General features: G+C 49.0%; 1 protein-coding gene and 1 pseudogene across 6 annotated transcripts in view; one reads left to right on the top strand and one right to left on the bottom strand.

Moving 5' to 3' along the window:
- IRAG1 (inositol 1,4,5-triphosphate receptor associated 1) overlaps window positions 1-22871 on the top strand; it is a 120160-nt gene that overhangs the window by 47740 nt on the left and 49549 nt on the right. For 3 of the 6 annotated variants that reach the window (XM_061201452.1, XM_061201455.1, XM_061201456.1), the window contains exons 3-10: window positions 9286-9386; window positions 10854-10924; window positions 12624-12797; window positions 13865-13942; window positions 14693-14745; window positions 14953-14997; window positions 16323-16940; window positions 19113-19191. In XM_061201452.1, the coding sequence (XP_061057435.1) occupies window positions 9286-9386; window positions 10854-10924; window positions 12624-12797; window positions 13865-13942; window positions 14693-14745; window positions 14953-14997; window positions 16323-16940; window positions 19113-19191 (1219 nt within the window). Of the gene's footprint in view, window positions 1-9285; window positions 9387-10853; window positions 10925-12623; window positions 12798-13864; window positions 13943-14692; window positions 14746-14952; window positions 14998-15058; window positions 15096-16322; window positions 16941-19112; window positions 19192-22871 lie in introns of those variants that run through there. The other 3 variants (XM_061201453.1, XM_061201457.1, XM_061201458.1) reach the window with 3 other exon arrangements.
- Window positions 20881-21846, bottom strand: LOC133099390 (ras-related protein Rap-1b-like; annotated as a pseudogene).

Below are 22871 nucleotides of genomic sequence, written 5' to 3'. Positions count from 1 at the left end.
AAAAGAAGCTTGGAAAGGGTCAAGAGGACTGTTCCACCAGGATGGCTTCTAGCGGTTCTGGTCAGAGAGTAAGAGCTATGAGATTGTAGCTGTGGAAGTGCCTAGGACAGAGCAGAAAGTGCTTTAGAAATGTTGGTTATTACAGATGGTCAGGAATGTACATTACAATTATTTGTCCTTAGTTCCTATTGTGAGCAATGGAGTAGCTTGTCATTTTTTGTCTCTCTGAGTCCCCTGTCAGATTGCATGCCAGCTACTTAGGGTCAGGGGCTATGTGTGTGTCTCCATCCCTCAGCATAAGCTCTAGCGTGTGGTAGGAGCTTAGCGAGGGAGGGAGAGATGGATGGAGGGAGGGAGGGAGGGATGGAGGGATGGATGGATGGATGGTTGTGTGGATAACTGGCTGTATGGATCATTAAATGCCTAGACTTAAAGGAGGAGGAGATGGACAGGAGGGAGGAGGAGAGGATAGACGATGACGGATGAATGGCTGGCTGGCTGAGTGATACCCCCCCACCCCACTGTGTAAGGCTATAATAGACACTGCGCGCACTGTTACACTCCTGAAGTCTGTGACATGAGAGTAAAAACAGTGATGAAGAAGGCAGGATAATCTGGCGGAGGTTGACCCCTGACTGCTAGGAATCGACTGGACAATGGCAGGAAAGAGGGTCCACGGAGGCAGGGCAGGCCATGGGTGCATGGGGAGATGCACACAGTGGGCGTTGGGAGCCTTCAGGAAACCGGGATCTGGTCCTCAGCGCTTGGTGGGGAGGAGCCCCAGGTCCAGCCGAGCTCAGCAGAGGCACTTCTGCTCTCTCCTATGCTCTTAGCACTCGCTGCTGGAATAATGATTTTTTTCGCAAGTCCGCAGAGAGTCCTTTTATCCTGTCACGAGAGTGCTAAGTCCTCTTTGCGGCCAGGGCCCCCTATCCAGAGGCAGTCCCTGTTTGCCCTCCAGGCTGTGAGAGAGGGACCTGGGGATACAGCTGCAACAGTGCCCACCCTCTATCACCATCCTCACTGTCATTGTCACCCTTAAAACAAGCCTGGAAAAGGGGGATTATTAGCTCCACATAATGTTTGAGAACTTGAAACTCAGAGAAGTTAAGTGACTTGCCTGAGGTCACCCAGGTGAGATTCCAGTGTAGACCTCCCGACTTCACCACCCCACACTGCCTTCCTGCACAGTCCTCTTCCAGGCTGTCTGCCAGCGTCCAAGCGCAGGAGCTAAACTCCCCACTCCTGCCTGGACTGGGGCTGGTCTGTTGCCCAGAGCTTCTGAGCCAGGCCTAGTCACGTGACATTGGGGAAAGGAAGCTCATATTCCCGTCTGTGCCACTGGCCTATATTTATCCCTGCACCCAGGCAGTTAGGAAACTGTTGTGCATTCCTGGGAATTTATGAGTGAAATAAACATTTAAATGTTTCTATAAGGTTTATTTAAGGAGAACAAAATGTGACCTGATGGCTTATTAAAGGGTGAGCTTTCTGGGAGATGGCCCAGCTCCCGCAGTGCTCGGCTGACTCCAGAGAAGGGGAATGGATCCCTGGGAAGGCTGGGCCCCTGGAAGGTGAGAGGGGTGCCCCTGCTGTCTTTCCTCTAGCTGTGTGTTCAGCCTGGAGGGCTTCCTGGAGGAAGGGGCTCATGAGGGAGGGTGCAGCTGGGAAGAATAAGAGAGGCGTGTCAGAGGCCTGCAGAGTGCCAGGAACCAGGGGAACTGAGACCCAAGACCTGGAGACGACTTGTAAGGGCAGTGTGTGTAACGGGAAGGCCAAAAGGTCTGGTGTTGGTCTCTTCCCCTATTTACCAGCTGTGTGGCCCTGGACATAACATGTCTGTTTTTTTGTTGGTAAAGTGGGGATTGAAGTGGGAAAAGAGGGGAGAGAAACGAAATGTATTAATTCCCTAATTCCATGCTCAGGGCTTTTGCTTTCATCTTCTCATTTCCTCTGCACAATTCTGTGAGGTCAGGAGGTATTATCACACCAAGTTGTTCATGGGTGTCCTGAGGTTCATTCGCAGAGTTGCTGGGAGGTTTATGAGAAAACACAGGGAAGTGTCTGGGACAGAGCCCCACATGCAGTAGGTCTGAGTAAATGTCACTTCCCTCTATCCATGTTTGTGTCTTTGCCTCTGCTATATGTAAAAGGCATCTCTACTTTGTTTGAGATGCAGATGGTGAGAGAGTGAGTGGAACCAGGTGAAGGTGGCCTTGGAGGTGGGCTTCCCTGGGTCATTGATACTTGGGCTTGTGTGGCCAGATGCCCCAGGGAAGATGCTCTGTGGCTCTGTGACCAGAAGGGTGAGGCCCTCCTAATTTAACTCCAAAAGGTTGTTCAGACACAAAACGAAGAACAACGATCTCCTCAAAACCAAATTCCAAAGTCATTAATTTAGCCCCAAAGTTACCAATAACAGAATATAACATCTGACACTCATTGAGCATTTACTAGCTGCCAGGTACCCTTCCGCAAGCTTTCCATCTGGAGCTGCCAGATTTAGCAAATGAAACTACAGTTATGTCGATGCACTATTTGGGATATACTTACACTAAAAAAATTATTTGTTGTTTATTTGAAGCTCAAATATAACTGGATATCCTGTATTTTGTCTGACAATCCTATTTCTACATTAATCTGTAGAATTCTTGTAACTACCCTGTGAGATAGTTATTTTACAGATGAGGTAACTGAGGCACAGAGAGGCGAGGTCACTTGCCCAAGGTCACACAGCTAATGCGAAAAGCTGTATGATGAATTAGTGTGGCTCCGGAACCTGAGGCCCTTGAAGTCCGGAAGCCAGGAACTTGCCTGGCGAACTCTGTTTGAACCTGCTGACCCACAAGCTTTCTTGAGGCCCTGCTTTCTGTTTCGGCAGTTCAGAGTGGGAGCAGGGATGGGTATTTACACTGCATTAAAACCTGGCAGAATTCACCCAGAGGGCCGCTGTAATCTTCCCACACTCTCTCCTGATTACTGTCTCTCCAATACCTGCTAAAGTGAAACCCAGCCAGCACAAGACTGAATGTTCCCCACAAAATCAGTTTTGCAGAAAATTAGAAGTTGCCCAGAGCTTTCTGTGAGCTGATTAGGGAGAGAACAATTTGATTTTATTATCATGTATTTTGCACACATTGGAAGGAGAGAGTGAGGACATTCCAGGATATTCCATCAGTGTATTAGAGGATTTCTCCCTGATTGCTTTGTGTCTCCTGATTTTTAAGCAGCTTCAGATTGTGTGCGTCCATGGTTACATGCTTGGCGCTTGCCACCATGGCTTGTGTCTGCCTTTCTGTGTGGGGAACTCTGCCCCTGACCTTCCTCTGAGTGAGGGTGCCTGCAGCCCCATGTGTGACAGTCACCTCAGGAGAGCTTTGCTGCAAGTGGCCTTTCACCAGGAGGCAGAGAATACTCCTACCAGAAAGCAGTGCCTTGCAGACCATTACCTCACAGTGTCAGCATTAAGGGCATCAGGCCTGGGTGCCACCTGGGATGGGGTAGGGGTGAGGAGGAGGGTACTTCCACCCCACTCCCCATCCCATTGTGCTAACTGGTATGCATTTCAGAGGCTGCCTAGTTCACCTTTGCCTCCAGGCCCTAGCATAGACCACAGCAAGCACTAGGCATTCAAGAAACGTTTGCTGTATGAATGGACAGAACAAAGCATAATAATGTGCAAATGTTTACAGGCTGGCCCCCTCTCTTAGACTCTAAGACTTTTGAAAACCTTTGTGTCAATCATAAAAAGCAAGGGTAAGACAATGTGCACAAGAAAGAATTTAATGGAGCTGGAGGAATAAGCCGAGGGGGGAGAGAAGGAAGAAGGTGGGGAGGGAAGGAGAGAGGGAGAGAGGGAGGAAGAAACAGAGAGAGAGGAGACTGGGGCGGGGGGTAAGCAAGTGAAGAGTCAAAGGGGAGAGGAGAGGTGAGGGTGGGAGTTAAAGTTTGTTCTCCTTTGAGGTGAGAATGAAGAGTGGACTTCTCTCTCTCTCTCTCTCTTTTTTAAAATAATTTTTATTGGAGTATAGTTGACTTACAATGTTGTGTTAGTTTCTGGTGTACAGCAAAGTGAATCAGTTGTACATATACATATATAGCCACTCTTTTTTAGATTCTTTTCCCATATAGGCCATTACAGAGTACTGAGTAGAGTTCCCTGTGCTATACAGTAGGTCCTTATTTGTTAACTTTTATATTTAGTAGTGTGTATATATCAATCCCAATGTCCCAATTTATCCCAATCTCCCAATTTATCCCCCAAAACATTTGCTTTTTATCTGCTGAACGATTCTCTAAGGCAGACTGTCTCAGAGACTCGCCCACATGGATCACAGCTTCATTGGCTTTCAGATCAAATAGTTTAACTTCTGGGTCAAACCATGGATGCTAGAAGAAGCATATATTTCTCTTTATCTGCTAGGGATGTTTGTATCTGTCAAATTGTTCCCTCCTTTTTATAGTTTCATCTTTTTATATCTTATGGTTTATTGTTGGTGACTTCAGATTGCTTTGGGAAATAGGTAGTGTGTCAACAAAATTAAATAAATAAACTGCATTCTACTTACTTAGCAACTGGAATATATGATACTCTTGGAAATGGGTATATAGTATAACCCGAGCACCACCACCACAATTTTATTTCTAGAATACAACATGCAGAAATTAATGTTTGGCCCCTTCTACCCCCTTATGTAGACCTAGCCCATCATCACCAGTGCATGCTGGGAATTTGTAAAAGCCCCTCCAAGGGATGTCAGAAACCATATGATATAACAAATGTGAAAATGATATTTTAGCCAAAGTGCATTTCTTCTTGTTTACCAGAGGATTCACGCAAGAAAGAAATTCTCTAAATGTGATAAACATGGAAAATGTGATTTCCAGAGGCCAAATTTTCACTGTAGAAATAAATTCCACCCAGGGAAGGAACCTCACACATACTATAGGCATAGTCAGTGTTTTGATTGGCATTGCCATGGTAACAGTCACCCATGAGGCCATATGGAAAGAAGCTCCATCAGGATGTTGTGGAAGTTACACGGCCACAAATAACTTCTAGAGATCGATTGTACAGCAGAGTGCCCAGAATTAACGCTACTGTATTGTGTACCCAAAAATTTGCTAAGAGGGTAGATCTTATAAGTGTTCTTATCCTCATCATCATCATTATAAAAACAGAAGGCAGGAGGAAACTTTTGGAAGTGATGGATAGGGATTGTGGTGAGGGTTTCGCAGTATATACTTATCTCTAAACTCATCAAGTTGTGTACATGAAATATGTATAGCTTTTCATATGTCAATCACACCTTAATAAAGTGGTTTGAATAAAAAAAGGTGACGTGGGTGGAGGAGGCTTTAAGCACAAACCCCCTGTGCTCCAGAAAACCAAGACAGGCTAAGAATCATGGGTCACAGGAGCAGTAACTCAGATGCTTTTGGGGCCAGGCAGGGAGTGTGAATGACTGAAACAAGCCAGCGTGAGCTGACTCCAACCAAGGGTCACTCGGCAGAACCGTGGAACCAAGATGGCTTGCTCTCTTGGTTTTTTTAGGAAAAGCAGGAAATCCAGACCTTTATGGGAATTCTTCTAATTATGAAATGTTGGTAACTAATATAAAAACTTGTAAACACTACTCACAGCAAACAGGCTCCCAGGTCTCCAATTTGTACCTCTGAGCTCAGAGGATAGGATTCAGAGGAGGCTAATTCTCTAACTGAGATCCAACAGGCCATGTTAGCAAGAAACCCTTTTAGCGATGTGAAGAGAAGCCTCTGGGAAAACTTCAGCCCTTTCTACTCCCCAGAGAATCTACCCAGGAGAAACACCTTCCCCCTGCCCCACATTCCTTCCACTTCACTGGCTCTCCCATTTAGCTTGGCACTGCCTGGGCCCTGCCTGCCCCAGCTTCATCATCACCTGCCATTTTGACACTCTGCTTCCCCTTCTTGACCTCAGCAGCTCCCATGGGTGCTGTAACACTGTGTGTCCTCAGGCCCCACACCATGACCCAAGATCCTCTGCTTCCCTCCTGGCCCCTTGGAAGGCGCCAGCCCCACTGCTGCTTGCTGGTCTCCCACCAGTGAAGCCTGGTGGACAAAAGGTGGGGAGAACTGAGTGGAGCTGCTGTTCATCTGAGTGATAACCATGATTAATGGGTATTTGTAGATCAGATGACAGTTATAAAAGGGCATACACATTCATCACTTCATTTTATTCACACAAACGTCTTCTGAGACCGCAGGCCTTTGACTACTTTATAGTTCTGGGAACTGAGGGACAGTGCAACAAGAGGACAAAGCAGGTGACCAGCTTATCACCAGCCCATCAGGGTGAAACTATCCACAGAAGGAGTTGTTGCTTTTGGGGAACCTTCCTGAGTGTCTCTTCCAGGAGGAGTCTTTGACAGAAGGATGTATATCTGCGTTCTTGGAGGCACTGGAGCTCTGGGGTCATGATGACAGGTTGGCCAGTCCTGGCTTCAGCCACAGGCATCATGCTGACTCCCTGTCACTCTACCTTGGCCAACCGTGCATATCCAACTGGAGAGTGACACGGCTCCAATTTACTAGGGAGCGCCTCAAAATTCCTATGGGGCAGATCGATGCTTCAGTAATAGGGCCTCTTCCAGCAACTCAACCAACGGGAATCATGGGGATCCATATATGGATCTGCTGTCAACATTTCTATTTTCTCTTTGGGGAGTCAAGTTATTCCCAGGCCTAATCCTCAGTGTTCCCCAGCTCCAAAACCACAAAGACCAAACTCACTGGAGTAGCACCCAAGGTCCTCCAGAAGCTGGCTCAACCTCTTATTCTGGTTTCATATTTTGCCCCGAAATTAGGTTCTTGGACCTCATTATAACATGTCAAGCAATTCTCTGAAGCATTTTCAGGAACTGAGGACAAGAGACCAAATATTATAACAAAAGATGTTTCCCCAAGCTTTTGTCACTCAGGAAGTTCCAAGTGTTTGGGGAGCTGTAAGCCAGGAACTGTGGATGAAGACCAAATATATATGAGGAATATATTTTTGTCATCTGAATGACCAAATATATACATTTCTTATAAATCACAATATTGCATCCCTGGGCCCTCCTATTTCACATACTCTATACTCTATGCTCTAGCTACATTGTGAATCCCTAATGGCCAGTTATGCCTTTTACTTATGCTGTTCCCTTTGCCCAAAAACCTCTCCCCTAATATCTTTGTCTTGCAAGCTCCTATTCATCCCTCAAGACCTAGCTCAAATGTCCCCTCCTCTTGTGAGTCTTCTCCAGCTCCCCTCATGAGAGAGTTTTCTTTCCTTTTCTTTGAGCTTTCACAGAATGTGCTTCATCTCTTATCATCTTATACTTATTATAAGTATTAATTACTTCTCTGTATCCCTTGCTTGGCTGTGAGCTCTTGAGGGTCTTTGTATCTCAAACTGCCCCTGGCACATGATGGATAACTAAACTGTATTTGTGGAATAAGAGAGAAAAGTAATCTGACAGTAATATTACCATTTATTGAAAACATCAGTCATGTGCTAAGTGCTGTGTCAACATTATTTTTAATCCTCACATCAACCTTGTGAGTTAGATTTTATGATCATGGAGCACAGAGTGGTTAGATAACTTGCCCAAGGACACACAGCTAGTAGATAATGAGCAGAAATTTGAGTGCAGTGTGATTCTTCCAAAAGGCAGTGCTGCTTCCTGCTCCTCCTACCCAGCCGAAGTCCCTGCCCAAACTTCCCTTCCATGTGCTCGGGGATTCTGAGGGCTTCCCCCTCCTCCCATCACTGCAGCTCCCTCCTGCTGAAAGGTCCTGGAACACAGGGGTCCAGCGTTCCCTGGCTAGACTCAGAGACTCTTCTCCAGCTCACCCGGCCTCATGTTTGAGGCCAAGGGAGGGAAGAGATGCAAATGAAAATGGGAAGAGCTGGTTTCACTAAAAGTTGTGGGATTTGAGAAGTCCAGATAGTACTGTACAGTACCCACCTGACAACAAAGAATGATGTGAAAAGGAGAGAGAGCCTCCTCCTCACCTTGCAAGGAACCAACACCTGCATACCAAGGGCTCAAGAACACAGCTCAGCCTGGCTCTGCGAGGGCAGCCCCCAGGCCATGGCTTCAGTGGGGCCAGTAGAGGTAAGAGCACTTAATGCCCAGGGACTCCAGAAGGACACGACCTCCAGAGACAGTGGCCATGGGCACCTGCTGCTCTGAAGCTTCAGGAGGCCCCACCAATAGTGCAGGTGGTGTGACATGCTCGGGAGCCCAGGGAGACAGGACTTTGGCAGGGAGAGTAGGGCATTCACAGAGGGCCCGGGCTATACCCACCAGTAAGGGGGCAGGGCAGAGGAGAAGGCAAATGATGAAGGGTCATATGACAGGACCTCTGGAGAGTCTCCCAGACATAGCTGGGAACAACTCTGAGATGGAAATACCGCAATAGCACGTGGCAGAAGAACCAGAGAGTTACTGTGTGTTACTGTTAACTGGTCCTATTTTTACCCCCAGTACCCTTAGGTGTAGGAAAACACAGGTTGATATGCATCTTCACGGATCTTATTGTATATCCTATACAGTATTGCTTTTATTTCATTCTTTCATTTACTCACTCAACAAGTATTTTTTCTACTCCAGATAGGGTTTTACAACTCACACAGCCATTAGCAGCATAACAGTATACAAATTTCACTACAACTTCTCCAACCTAGGATGTAAGAACTCTTTCATTTTGATGGTTAGTAGTTTTGTTCTATTTTGTTTAGTGGTTGCAAACTATCTCAAAAATCTAAGGATTGGCTCCTAACTTTTGTTCTTATTTCAGAAACGTGTATTTATGTAGATAAACATTTTTACAAAGTTACAAAAGTTAAAGCGTGTTCCATTATCCATGGAACAAATCACCTTTATTGAAAGGTCACAATTAGCCAAATGTAGGGCGTCACTGAGTATTGGGAATGTGTGGTGTCACTGCCTTTTCTGCTGGCCTCCATCCTTCCCCAACCAGGCTGGTTGCAGCCTGAGGACCCTGCACCATTCTTTTCCTACATTGTTAGTGAGAATTAACCAGGGATGACTTAGAAGTTCCCTAATCTTAGTGCATGAAAATAGACCAAGTTAAGCTCGGTAAATGAAGGAGAAACTGCCTTTTTTTTTTTCCCCCTGAATAATCCAAATAAACAGCATTTGACCCTTGTCAGGAAGTCTCTGAGTGTCATGATACTTGAATAAAGGCTCCAGCTCCTGGGAGCTTAACTCCATCTGTGTTTTTGTTCTAAACCCCCAGGGCCCTCCCACCGCAGGAATATCTTGCAGTCCGCCCACCATCATCCTGACTGGGGATGCCAGTTCACCGGAAGAAGAAACTGACAAAAACCTGGTCACCAGGTAACATTCTATTTGCCTAATCTGTGCTGTAAAGAGCAATATTTCCTAGCGTGTGCGGATTACACAGCTCTATTTTTTACAAATCTTTTCTTCGTTCTTGATCACTTTATTGATGAAATACGATCAAGCAGTTTTTAAAAATGGGAGAGAGAGCTTGGGATTCTTCCATTATCTTTTCCACACAAATTATTTCTTCTCTCCTAGATTTGGCTGTTTGCACTTTGTTAACCTTTAAGAAAAGCACAGCTCATAGCAGGGGAGTTTTCTAAAATAACTACCCAGATATTTTCAAACAGACCTAAAAGATGTGAATTTTTTACTAGAATCCTGCTTCTGGCCAAAGTGGGTCCTGTGTGGAAGGTGATCTCTTGGAAGGGACACTGGCTCACATGCACAGGGATGTCCCTGCCTCGGTTTTACACAGAACTAGCCCATGCATTGGTCTAGCTGGAATGAGATTTTCTAAGTTTAATTTCCAAAAAGTTACAAAGATAATTCTAATACAGATATATAGTGAGCATGTGTCAAAGATTTACTTAACTCATTAACGAGGGGACCATCAGGATAACAAAGCCAGTTCAAAGGAGGATACGAGAAATGGATATACGTAGTATAATCAGTGAGGAGGAAAAGAAAGCTGGAATAAGATTGCTAAGTTAGAGACTTCCCTGGTGGTGCAGTGGTTAAGAATCCGCCTGTCAATGCAGGGGACATGGGTTCAATCCCTGGTCTGGGAAGATCCCACATGCCGCGGAGCACCGTGCGCCACAACTACTGAGCTTGCGTGCTGCAACTACTGAAGCCCACACGCCTGGAGCCCGTGCTCCGCAACAAGAGAAGCCACCGCAATGAGAAGCCCGCGCAAGGCAACAAAGAGTAGCCCCCGCTCGCTGTAACTAGAGAAAGCCCGCACGCAGCAACGAAGACCCAATGCAGCCCCCAAAAATAAATAAATAAACACATCTTTAAAAAAAGAAAAAAAAAAGATTGCTAAGTTAGATATAAGATATGTTAATGTTTCACAGGGCAATGAAACCTTATTTTTATCTTTTCTCCCCAACAGAAATCATCTGCATCTCTACCAGGCAATTATTCACAGTTTATGAGTTTTCTGCAAGTTAGATATTCACTCAGAGTCTGAGCCCTGATAAATACTAAATCGTCAGAGTCACAAAGGGCAGTGGTTCGAAAACTTTCGAGAGCATCAGGAGCACCTGGGGTTGGGGCCGGGGCTTGTTCAGTCACAGAGAGTTGGGCCCCATCCCCAGAGTTTCTGATCCTGTCGGTGGGTGAAGCCTGAGAATTTGCATTTCTAACAAATTCCCATATTTGTTCGCCCTTGAAAAAATAACAAGCTTGTAAGATGATGCTCTAGGATGACTTTGAAAGAATATGCAAGCATCTGGTCACCTATTTACCAGCTGTGGACAAATTGTCCTAACGAGATGACTCTGTTTGGTCTTTCAGAAGTCACAGTCCCCACAGGAGGCTTTCTCACCGACACCTGAAGGTTTCCACTGCTCCCCTGACTTCTGTGGGTAAGGGCTAGGCCGATTTGTCTTATTTCTGCCACCGGAGATAGGGGTCCAACTGAAGGTGTGTTTGAGTAGGAAGACTGAGGTCTGGCAGCTTGGCCGGGCTTGGCCCCTTCCCCTCTTCTGCTTCTCAGATTAGTAGTCCAGAGGGGAGAGTATCTGAGTCGTGCCTTAGAGAGTCGGACAGATAGACAAGAGGGAGGAAACGTCATTTGGGTGGAGGAAGCAATTTTGTTGATGAGCAGGAGCCATAACAGAGCAACTGAATGCTTGGCTGTGTGTCAGGACTCTTTCAAATGATAGAAACTCCATTTAAACTAGCTTATGCCAAAACACATAAAAATAAATAAAAGCCAGGGTCTGTGTTTTCAGGGAGTGCTGAACCCAGATGCTCATGTTGGGTCATTAGTAATCATCCCATCCCATCTCCCAAGTTTCCTCTCTTGTGTGTCGGCTTCCTTCTGGGCAAATGGCTACCAGCAACTTACATCCCTTCAGTGAAAAGAGAGCTCCTCTTCCCCATATACCCACCACCCTTCTCAGAGTTGCCTCTCACTGGCCTCCGTGGCCATCCCTGAACCAGTCACCCAGGGGGATTGAACTCATTGGCTGGCTGAGGATGGAACATGGTTCCATTACTGGCACTTGGGATGAGACGGGCAGTATGGTTTAGCCCCTTCCTAACTAACATGATTGAGACTCAGACGAGTTTCACCTGGTGCAAACCGGGGATCTATGACCAGAAGGAGGAGGAAAGGAGGATGGAGAGGCACAACGGGAGCCATTCACTACCAAGGGGCCGGAGGAGAGGAGTATGTGGGATCAGGAAAAGTGGCTGGGCGCAGTTTGGCATCTGGCCTCACACTGGGGACCAGAAGGAATCCTGATGAGCTGAGGCAGGAGAATTGCATGGTCAGATATGGCCCTTAGGAAGGTCACTCTGATAGGCAGTGGAGGATGGGATGGAGCAGATAGCCTGGAGGTGGAGGACCTATGAGGTGGGTGATGTAATTGTGCAGGTAAGTTATAGCTGATGAGCAAGAGTGGAGATGAGACACAAGTTCCAGAGATACTTACTTGATGCTGAGTTGGTTGGACCTGGGGGGAGCTGAGAAAGAGGGAAGAGTGTGGAGTGACTCCTATGTTTCCGAGCAGCTGGGTGAGAGGTGGTGTCACTCACCCAGAGAATGCGTCCTGGAGAAGGGGCAGTTATGGAGAAGGATGGGGGTAAACAATGTGAGTAGAGGAAAAAAGGAGGGAAGGTGGCCATGGGATTGTGTCTTTGGCCCATGATCTTTGGAGTGCTTCCTTTATCCACATATGTTAAGCTCACTATCTTGTTAAAGAAACAGAGACCCGAAGGAAGAACACTAGGGGAGCAGATAGAACAGGTGGGGCTCCTGATGGCCTTCCCTCATGGCAGAGTTGAGGACAGTACTGGGAACCTAGGTGGCTTCATGGCCATTTGTGACAGAGGACCTGCCACATCCACTGGCTACAAGCTGGAGGGGCCAGGCCTGCTGGGGGAGCCCTGTCTGTCCCCACGCAGCCCTCTCCAGGACCCGGCATCGGGCCGAGGTTTGGCTGGCCAAGTCCCCTCTGGGCAGTGTCCCTGGGCTGAGGGGTAGGGGCTGGGGGCAGGGCTGAGGTTGGGGACCAAGGATTCCGTGGCTCTCACGCCATGCTCACCCTCCCTCTGCAGACCCTGCGGGGCACATCATTGACCTGGTAAACGGCCAGCTGCCGGACATCAGCATCTCCGAGGAGGACAAGAAGAAAAACCTGGCGCTGCTGGAGGAAGCCAAGTCGGTGAGTGAGCGCTTCCTGACCCGCCGCGGGAGGAAGTCCAGGAGCAGCCCCGGCGACTGCCCGTCAGGTAGGACGACAGGTGGCCGCCCTGAGCCCCTCCGACGGGGGCGGGCGTTGGGGAGGGCCCAGCCCCAGCTGCAGCAGGAGCCCTGCTTCCAAAGGGTGGCCCTCGACGTGCCTGCCCCCAGGCCTCTTGGGCCCAGGAGGACTGAGCCTCGTGGAGAGGATCCTGTGAGGAGAGGGCATCTCGCCCCTTATCAGAAGCTCTGAAATACTGACCCAACTCTAGCCCAGAAAGCTCTGCTTTCCTTTTTTTTGGGCCTATGTGTGACCATTGTGTCTTCCTGCTTTGCCAAGAAGTGCTAGCCCATATCACACTGTGAACTTGACCTGGGCTCCCCAGTCCCTGAACCCTGCCTGGAGAGAAACCTTCTGTGTGATGCCCGAGTGCACAGACTCCCGGGCCACCCTGTAGGGTTGGAGTCTGTGTGGTCTCCCACCATCCCCAGGAGGCCCTTCTCTGTGGGCACCTCCTCTGCAAAGGTCAGGAGAGGCCGGCCCTGGGCTCCCTCTCCCTGACCTCCAGCTGTGCCCCGGGAAGGACCCTAGGGAAGGGAAGTGTGGTCTTTGGTGTCTTTCTGGAATTTCTGGATTAGAAGAAAGGTTTTCTGAAATTCTCCTGCTATCCCTTTGGCTAAAGTCACTCTTTTTCTTGAGCAAAAATTTGGCGCAGTTAAACAAGTCTGAATGTACTTAGGAGGGAAGGGGCACATTTGAAATCAGAGCCATCCTGGCAAGTCTAGGAGGTATAGCCTTTGGAGCTGTACCTGCCAAGCAACGCCAGGTCCTCTGTTTCTAGAAGGTGCTGTGGGGTGAGGCCAGGCAGACTGAGGACTGTGACCCCAATCACCCTCCCTCTCCCCCAAATGACCCCAGCACCCCCCCCCTCCATTGGGCTGGCAGCAGGGAGGCATTAGGCTGTGGTAGGAGCCTTATATGGAGTCCAGAATCAGCCCCTGAACCTGATGAGGCAGACCCAGTCCCCAGAGGCGAGAAATACCTGAAAGGATGTCTTTGTTAGGCTGAAGTCCTGAACCTTCACGAATGCTGGCCAATTTGTGTCTGTCTCCACAGCTGTTTCCCCAAACCTCAGCCCCGGAGCTTCTCCTGAGTCCTCTCAGAGCAACTCCCTCACCGTCCCCAAGCGGCCTGGTGAGGTCCACCTCCCCCCCGCCGAACCCCACAGCATTGCCCACTCTGGCTTCCTGCCTTGGGTGGCGGCTCAGTCCCTCCCCTGGGCCCCAGGACTCCTGTCCTGCAGCCTTCCCAGTCAGGACCCCTGTTTGGCCCCCTCCCCAGGGCCCTGGCTGGGCTGCCTCAGAGGAGGAAGATGTGCTTTCTTTGGGGGTTTCAAGCTAGCGTGGGAAGGTAGGCCTAGCCCAGGATGAGGATGGAGGGAAGGGGGCTATGGCTGGGGCCCTCTGCCCAGAGAGGACCTGGAGAGAGGTCACCTCAGAGCTTATTTGCAAAGGCCTCTATTTGGGCCACTCTTTGTGTTTTGACTGCTTCCCTTTCATTAGGCTGCGTTCAGGGCCACACCCTCAGCTCAGCCAGGGTAGGGGTGGGGTGTCAGGGAGAGCAGCCTACCCTTGTCAGAGCTGCGGAGCAAGCTCAGGCTCGGGCCAGGCAGCCCGGGTTCGGATCCCAGCGCTGACACTCCGGTTGTGTGGCCTTGATTTCCCTCTGCCCTGGCCTCCTCATGTGGTTTCTGTGATGATTAGATGGGGGCTCCCCACAGAGCCTGGCATTGTGAGAGGTACTCAACAAGCACGGGCATTACTGGCTCCTGGGCCCGAGGGACCCAAGGGAGGACATTCTGGGGAGGTAGATGCATTTTTGCTAAAGGGACAGCTGAAGGTCTGGGGTGCTGGACATCACTCGCCAGTGTCTGGACCATTTTAGGTTTGGATGCGTGCAGTGGCCCAGTGTCCCCTCTGCCCGGAGCACCACCACAGGTAACGGGGCACCGTTTGGGGTTTCTATGTCAACTAGTCTCTCCTCTTACCTCTTAACACCTGAGAGGCCCTCCATGACCCGCTGGAGGCGAGGGTGCTGGGTGGGGGAGACATCGACACCACTATAGGGGTCTCCTTGAGGGCGTTTCAAGAGGAGAGTCAGTCTCTTCACGTTGCTGACTGACTCGTGTTTACTTTCTCCCGCAGAAGGGGGATGAGGCCGAAGTCTCTTCACCTCCCCTTGGCGAGCCTGTGAGTTTGAGGTCTGCCCAGTTTGGATGATTTGAGTGTGGGAGACACGGTGTCCCAGAAGCCTAGGCTGGCCCTGGGCAGCCTGCCAGTGGGTGTGCGTGAGTGGAAGGTCAAGACTGCGGAAGCTAGAAGGTTCCTCTGCCCTATGGTGACTGGAAGTCTGAGGTGGAGGGGGTGAGGCGGTGGGATTCAGTGGGGATGACCTCCATGGTGGTCCTGCCCATGGTCCTACATTCCCAGTCAGGCTGCTGCCAGAGACCAGGGGGACCACCGGGCCCAGCAACAGCCAGGCGAGACTGCTGCCCCCGTCAGCTCTAGTGAAAATTGCAGGAAAGCTCCAGCCCCTGGCTGGGACTCTTCCTGGGGGCAGCCTGGAAAACCTTGTCTTTGCTGATGAGCAAAAGAAGAGCCCCACACCTGCTTAGAACCACCTGCTCAAGGTGGTGTCAAGGGCAGCATAGAGTATAATCTCATCTAGAACTGGGTCTGGGATAGAGTCCTCTGGTAGAGTTTCAGCACACACACAAGACAGCCACACAAATACCCAGACAGACCCACAAACCTGCACCTCACAAAGCAGGTTTCCCTTGGGAAGTGAAAGAAGAGTACAGAATCTTAGAACTTCTGAACAGCAAGCTATCAGCTTTGCAAGAATCCCCTTATTCAGGGATCTGTAACCTCTTCTGGATCATAGAACGCTCTGAGAGATTGTTGAAAGCCATGGACTCTCTTCCCAGAAAAATACATACAACACACAAACACACATATACATTTGTATATAATTTCAGGGAGTTCACAAACCTGATGGGAAATCTGAATCCCTAAGAGTTAAGGGCCTTGCCAGGCAGAGCCAGGACTAGAATCTGGGGCAACAGAGTCAAAGCCAAAACTTGTGGCTGCCCTCCATTCCACTGTCCTCTGCAGCGCCTCGCCCTTGGGAAGTTCTTGGCAGGTTTTGAATGGCAGGTCCCCTTATCCTGTCTGTTTTACAAACCTCAGGCTTGTTTGTAGGTCCCCTTTACTGGCTCAGATGTGACTGAGAAGTCCTCCCTTTCTACCTAGCCCACACCTCTCCAACACCTCCCCACCCCTACACACACACACACGCATGCACGCACGCACACATACACGCACGCACGCATACACGCACGCACACATACACGCACGCACGCATACACGCATACACATGCGCGTGCGCGCACACACACACATGTGTGGGTCCCTTAGCAGGGTCCATGGGGATAGAAACCCCTCAGCAGAGGTGAATCCACCCTTCTCCCCTCCAACCTGCCCCTAGGGTCCCAGCTCTACCTTGTCTCTTTCAGAATGTCCTCAAAGGGCTAGCTGACCGGAAGCAGAATGACCAGAGGAAAGTGTCTCAGGGCAGGCTGACTCCTCGCTCTCCCACAGTTGAGAAGTCCAAAGAAATTGCAATAGAACAAAAGGAAAACTTTGATCCCCTCCATCGCCCAGAGGCCATACCCAAGGGCGCAGCTTCTGGCACAGGCAGTGGTGGGAAAATGGCCCTGAACAGCCCCCAGCCTGGCCCTGTTGAGAGCGAGCTAGGGAAGCCGCTTCTGAAGACAGCCAAGGAGGGCAACCCTCTGCCCAGAAGCCCAACCCAGGGCTCTGGAGGGGCGGCTCCCCAGTCCCCCCAGGGGAAAAGTACAGTTGGAGAGCCCACAGGGTCCAAGGTTGGCTCCAAAGCTGAGCTGTGGCCCCCTGCGTCCCGGCCGCCCCTGCTGCGGGGTGGCTCCTGGGACAGCAGTCCCGAAGAACCCGGCCCCTGGCTGCAGAAAGTGCTTGCCAAGGTGCCGCTGGCAGAGGAAGAGAAGCGTCTTTCAGGCAAAGCTGGCAGCAAGCTGGCCAAGGCTCCTGGACTTAAAGACTTTCAGATACAAGTGCAGCCAGTGCGGATGCAGAAACTGACCAAACTCCGTGAGGTGGGTTCCTGGGGGCCTGCTGGGCAGGGTGTGTGTCCAGATCCCCAACCTGGGCTGAGGACCTCTGGGCCGGGCTGACCGGGGCCTGGGGCGGGGCAGCTGTGGCCCTGACGTGGGCCTTGTGGAGCCCTGAACTTCCCCACCCCGATAACCAGCCCACTGGGCAGCATGTCCTTCATAAATATCACCTTTCGTGCTTTTACCCTGCTCACTCGGGTGAGGTCAGCTGGTGTAGAGCTGCCACACAAAGCCACATTTCAAGGGGAAGGTGGGTATATGGAAGGACACATGGGCCCTGAGTCCTGGGCTGTGTTTTCCTCTCTAACTGGAGCTGGTGGCTCATGAACAAGAAGCCTTTGATCGAGCGCCTTGTCATGCCTAGGATGGGGCAGGGATGGAATGGCTTTTCCCTCTGTCTTGCCCCCAAAGCTTTCCTTCCTGATGCCTGTTAACAGAGGGCCTCAAATCCAGCCAAACATGGCCGTGAGGGGCTGCTCCCTCTGTGGTGAATTTCTTCTAACACCCCTGATGTCCCTGTGATTGGCCGTCAAACCAGGCACAGCTGTCTCTCATGGGGCTACTGCCCTATTCATGGAATGACTGGGGGGCATCCAGAGATATAGGGGAGAGAGCCCAGGGTGTGAGGAAGAGAAGAGTTTAACAGGACAAAGAAATCCTTACCCAAGCCCCACTTCCCCAGAGGGCCAACCCAGGCCACAGGCCAAGGCAGCCAGGACTCCATGGGGTGGAGCTGGAGTTGGACGAGGCCCTCCTGGCTCCCCTACAGAGGGGGCGTGGGACAGGGAAGGAAAAGAGGCACTTGACAGCGGTCAAGAGCAAGTGCGGGGTTGGGGGTCTGTACTAGCAGGAACGCGTTCCAACCGTGGCCACTGTCTTGCACAGAAGCCTTCTGCGTTGGAGGCTCCGGGGGAGCTGGGGCCTGGCTGCTGAGGTTAAAAACATTATACACGGAAAAGCCCACCCAGCCAGGAAGACCTCACTAACTAGCGGGTCAGCACAGGCCTGCAAGGGCCGCCCCTGGTGGGCCACAGCCCCAGACCCCTGGGGAAGGTGACGCCAAGGAGGCCAGACAGGCCTTTGCCTTCACGTGCCTCTGGGCAGCAGAGGCCAGGCCCAGGCGACAGGCCACCCCCAGACCCCTGCCAGTTCCTCTCTGCAGCAAAGAAAACCACAGAGAACCTGGAGGCCCCATCCCACTAACCACTGCCCTGCGTCTGACCGCACCTCCAGCCCAAGCCAGGGTGCTGAGAGCTGCTTGGTTGCGGGCCTCTGGTTAAGGAAACAGGTCAAGGGCCCTGGCCCATGACTTCCATCTGGGCCAGAGCTCCCTCTGCTGGCCCCTTCCTCTCCTTCACCCAGGAGGAAAACCGTCCAAGTGGCCTTTGCTACCGGGACACTGAAAATCCCCTTAGAAGCACAAGTCACAGGCCCAAGGAGCTCTGTGTGGCATTTCCACTTGGGAGCACTGGTCTTGGACTTGCAACAGGTGTGAGCCTACCTGTGCCACATACCTGCCGTCAGAATCCCCATCTCTCCTCGGCTCTGCTGGCCAAAGCCCTAGGCAGCAGTGGCTATTGGCCTGCTGCTTTGGGACAGCAATCTGCAGGCCTCATTTGTCTGGAGAGTTTAACAGCTCAAGAGGTGCCATCACAGGCCACTGAGGAACTGGGGGCAGGGGAGGTCACACGTCCTGAAAGTGGGCACTCACTGCCCAGAATAACAAGGCAGGAAGCTCCAGGCAGCTCAGAGCACAGCCATGAGATCACAAAGATTGTTTCCATCTTTGGCGGCTCCATACACACCCAGGGGACCCTCCTATCCCCAGAGCCCTGGGCTCTGCTTCTGTTTGTCCTCCAGCCTTCAGCCACCATGTGGCTGGCAGCTCCCTTGCCCTGAGGCTCACAGGCTTATTCAAAAAGCCAGCCATGCGAAGGACCATTCGTGACCCAAGGAATGGGGCGCTGATGGTGGGGTTTCCAGCACCTTTGCAGGCTGGGAGAGGAGCGGTCTTCCTGGTGCCCCTCAGATGTCGTGGCTGTCCCCGCCCCGAGTGCTGCCCCGTGAGACTGAGGGGTCACAGAGCCATAGAACCGAGGGAAGAGTCCAGCCTGAGGTCACCATCTGAAACGTTGTCTTTCTTTTCCTAAAAAGGAGCACATCCTGTTAAGAAATCAGAACTTAGTGGGGCTCAAGCTTCCAGACCTTAGTGAAGCGGCTGAGCAGGAAAAAGGTAGGTGGGATCGGGGAGATGCTCTCCTCAGGCTGGGGCTAGATTCATTTTCTCCAGATCAAAGGTGAACGTGTAAACACTGCACATCCTGTCAGGGCCTTTGTCCATCCCAGTGGCGAGTGTGGGCCGGACGCAGAGCAGGCCCTCAGTAAATATTTGCAGATGGATGAATAAGTGAATCAGATGGCATTTCCTGCCCACTCAGAAAACTTCTAAACTTGTCTTCTTCCAACCAGCCCCCCTTCTGGACCCCTCCAGCCCTCCCTGAGCCTTGTTAGCACCTAGTGGGTCTGGAAGGGTGACCCAGGCCTGAACTTCTGATGCTTCCTTTTCCTTTTCCTCTCACACCCAGGAAGCCACCCAGATAGAACATTTCCTCTTTTTGAGACATCAGAGTCATCTCTTGCTTTCTAATCTGCTGTCACTACAAAGTCCAGACCCCAGCCCTTCCCTCCTGGTGGCTGCAAGGCCCCACCCACCCACTTGCCAGACTCGCCTTCAGAAAGTAAGACTTGGGGTCTCTTGCCTCACCTGCACCCCAACTCCCATCTCCTGACTCACTTCTCCCGATGGCTCACGCTACTCGTGGTCATTCTCAGCATAGAAACCTTCTGCTTAAGGATTGTTCTGTGGCTGTGTCCAGGGTGCCACCAACCATGTTGGAAGCCCCTAGTCTGACATATAGTAACTAACACCTATCTATTCAACATTGACAAGAAGATTCCCAGAAGTAAAACATCCAACAAATTTTTCTTTTTTGGCAATCCAAATTTATTGAACTACTGATGCTAAGTTATGCAAAATTGCACCACTTTAATTAAGGCTTTTAGTTTACATTTGGCCACCTCAAAAGGAATTGTAACATTAGGTTGGTCAATTTAAATACTGTGGCTCCCTGTTGGATAGACACACAATGTTTACACCCAAACGTTAATGCATACAAAGCAACAAGGCATTGTTAAATAAAACAGCAATACTGTTTTACTGCAACTTAGGCCTTGTGACCAATTACGCATGATTAAAATTACTTCCCACATTCACATCCACAGTACTCGTCCACCATTTAACATCTCAACCAAAACGTTACACACGGGAAACAATCACTAACAGGTAAAAATTCTAAACCTGTATATTTGGTATTGCAAATACACTTAAGCATGAGCAAGCAGGGGATTCACAGTGAGAATCTACAGCCGCAGAAGCCTGAAAATGATTTACGAAAATTGTTAAATCATTAAAAGATTGTTTGAAAGTATATACTTCTTGTTGTAGACCCCCACTGTACACACAACTATAAACATTGTTCCCTATGTAAACAAAAAAGGAAACATATAATACAAGATTTGAAAAGTCTGGATATTTCCTTCCCAACAGATATTAAAGGCAACGTCTTTAAGACATTATACTGAAAGGACTATCATATTTTAAAGACAAGATCACTGTCTCCACAGATTTTTAAAAATTAAAAAACTATATAGCTGTGTTAAAGAGCTTATTTGTATAATACAATGATAATGACCTTGAATTTATTTTTAAAAAATTACAATAAGCTACAAGTATCAAAGAAGTGAAGTTATCTGGAGTAGTCTATATAGGAGCTCTTTGGACTTTCTTCTATTATGCTAAAATAGTGGTGCTTTTAGGATTTACATTATTGTACTCTCCAATACAAAGTATGGGTCGTGTTAAAGTATACAGTACACCATTTTCATACATGTACAACATTGGTGGATGAAAAATGTCTCTTAGCAGTAATACTGGATTGTAGCCTCTGGTTTTACCAGCTGCATACTCTAGGACTATTATATAAGTAAAAATCTCTCTTGTGATACTGGAAAGTGATTAGAATGTGCAAACTGATGTAGTAGCTTTCATCCGCCTTTTAAAGGGTACCACCACAGAAAGTCCATTTAAGATGTTGGTAGGTTTAACAAAGTTGGAATGCTGGCACTGTTGAATTGGGCAACAGTTCTTCAGACCTGGCTCAGAGCTACAATGCATTTAGTATATTAAAGCAGCTGACATGACGACTTTTTGCGGGCCTTCCCAGGCGCTGGAGTTTTTCTGTTAATTTGCCACACTAGGTCATAAAAGATCTCATTAACATTTATTTTTGATTTTACAGAGGATTCTAAGAATGCACAGTTGTTCCATTGTCTTGCTAAATTTTGACCTTGTTCCTTTCCTACCACTCTTTCATCTTCCAAGTCACACTTATTACCAACCGGAATCATTGGAGCATCATCAGTGTCTTTAACTCGAAGAATCTGTTCTCTCAGATCTTGTAAATCATTAAATGTGGACTGCGCTGTGATGGGATAAACTAATGCAAAGCCTTGTCCGTTTTTCATGTACAAATCCCTCATTGCTGTAAATTGTTCCGTTCCTGCAGTATCCAAGATTTCAAGCATACACTGTTGTGCATCTACTTCAGCTAGCTTTCTCTAAGAATCTTCTATCGTAGGATCATATTTTTCAACAAAAATTCCTTGAACAAATTGTACAGTCAGAGCAGATTTTCCAGCTCCTCCTGAGCCAAGAACGACTAGCTTATACTCACGCATGGTGCAAACTTGTAAAATCTAGTACTTCTCGCGCTGTCACCGGGTCCCCGCAGCCAGCATCGCCTCGCGCTCCCTCCGGGTCGCTGCTACCGGCGCCGCCACTCCGGCTGGCTTACACGCCTGACTCTCCAACAATTTTTTAAAGTACTAATTAAAAAAAATTAATCATCTTTAGATGAAATCTTTGGAAAAATATGATATACTTCTCTACTTTTAATTTCGAACTTGTTTATTAAAGCAGATTTAAAACCATAGGAAAAGATTTATCTTAAAATTTCACCCGCAACCCCATAAATTCTGAAAAAGCAACAGTTTTTATTCTTTCCAGTATTTACCCTTATTTATAATTTTTTCACAATTGATTTGGTGGTGTAGATGTAACTTCCTGTTTCTACCTTTATTTTTTTTTTAAGATTTAATTTTATTTATTTTTGGCTACTTTGGGTTTTCGTTTGCTGCGCGTGGGCTTTTTCTAGTTGTGCCGAGCGGGGGCTACTCTTTGTTGCGGTGCGCGGGCTTCTCACTGCGGTGGCCGCGGAGCACAGGCTCTGGGCGCGCGGGCTTCAGTAGCTGTGGCTCGCAGGCTCGGTAGTTGTGGCGCACAAGCTTAGTTGCTCTGCGACGTGTGGGGTCTTCCCAGTCCAAGAATCGAACCCGTGTCCCTTGCATTGGCAGGCGGATTCTTATCCACTGTGCCACCAGGGAAGTCTCCTGTTTCTACTTTTAAAATACTTATTTCACGACTAATTCCATTATAGTTTGACTTGTCCTCATATTTATCATTTAATGGGTACATAGTTTCCTTTTGTATTGATGTATCTATTGTTGGGTATTTCAGATGTTTACAGTTCTTTTAACTATGATTAACAACACTACTATAAACAACTTTGTACTTGTAGGTTTTTTTTCTTTCTTCCTTTAAGTTACTCCCTTGGGATAAATTCTCAGGCTTGAGAGTCACGGGGCCAAAGTGTAGGAATATTTGTAGGAATATTTGCATTTACCAAATTGCCTCCAATGGGTGATGCTCCCTGTAGACTGAGTGAAGGGTCTTCTCACTAAACACTACCTGCACTGGACTTTGCTTTGCTTTGCTTTTGCTCCTTATTGGCCAGA

The sequence above is a fragment of the Eubalaena glacialis genome, chromosome 10 (assembly GCF_028564815.1).
Source record: "Eubalaena glacialis isolate mEubGla1 chromosome 10, mEubGla1.1.hap2.+ XY, whole genome shotgun sequence".
NCBI classification, from domain to species: Eukaryota; Metazoa; Chordata; class Mammalia; order Artiodactyla; family Balaenidae; genus Eubalaena; species Eubalaena glacialis.
This window is presented reverse-complemented; position numbering and strand designations above follow the sequence as displayed.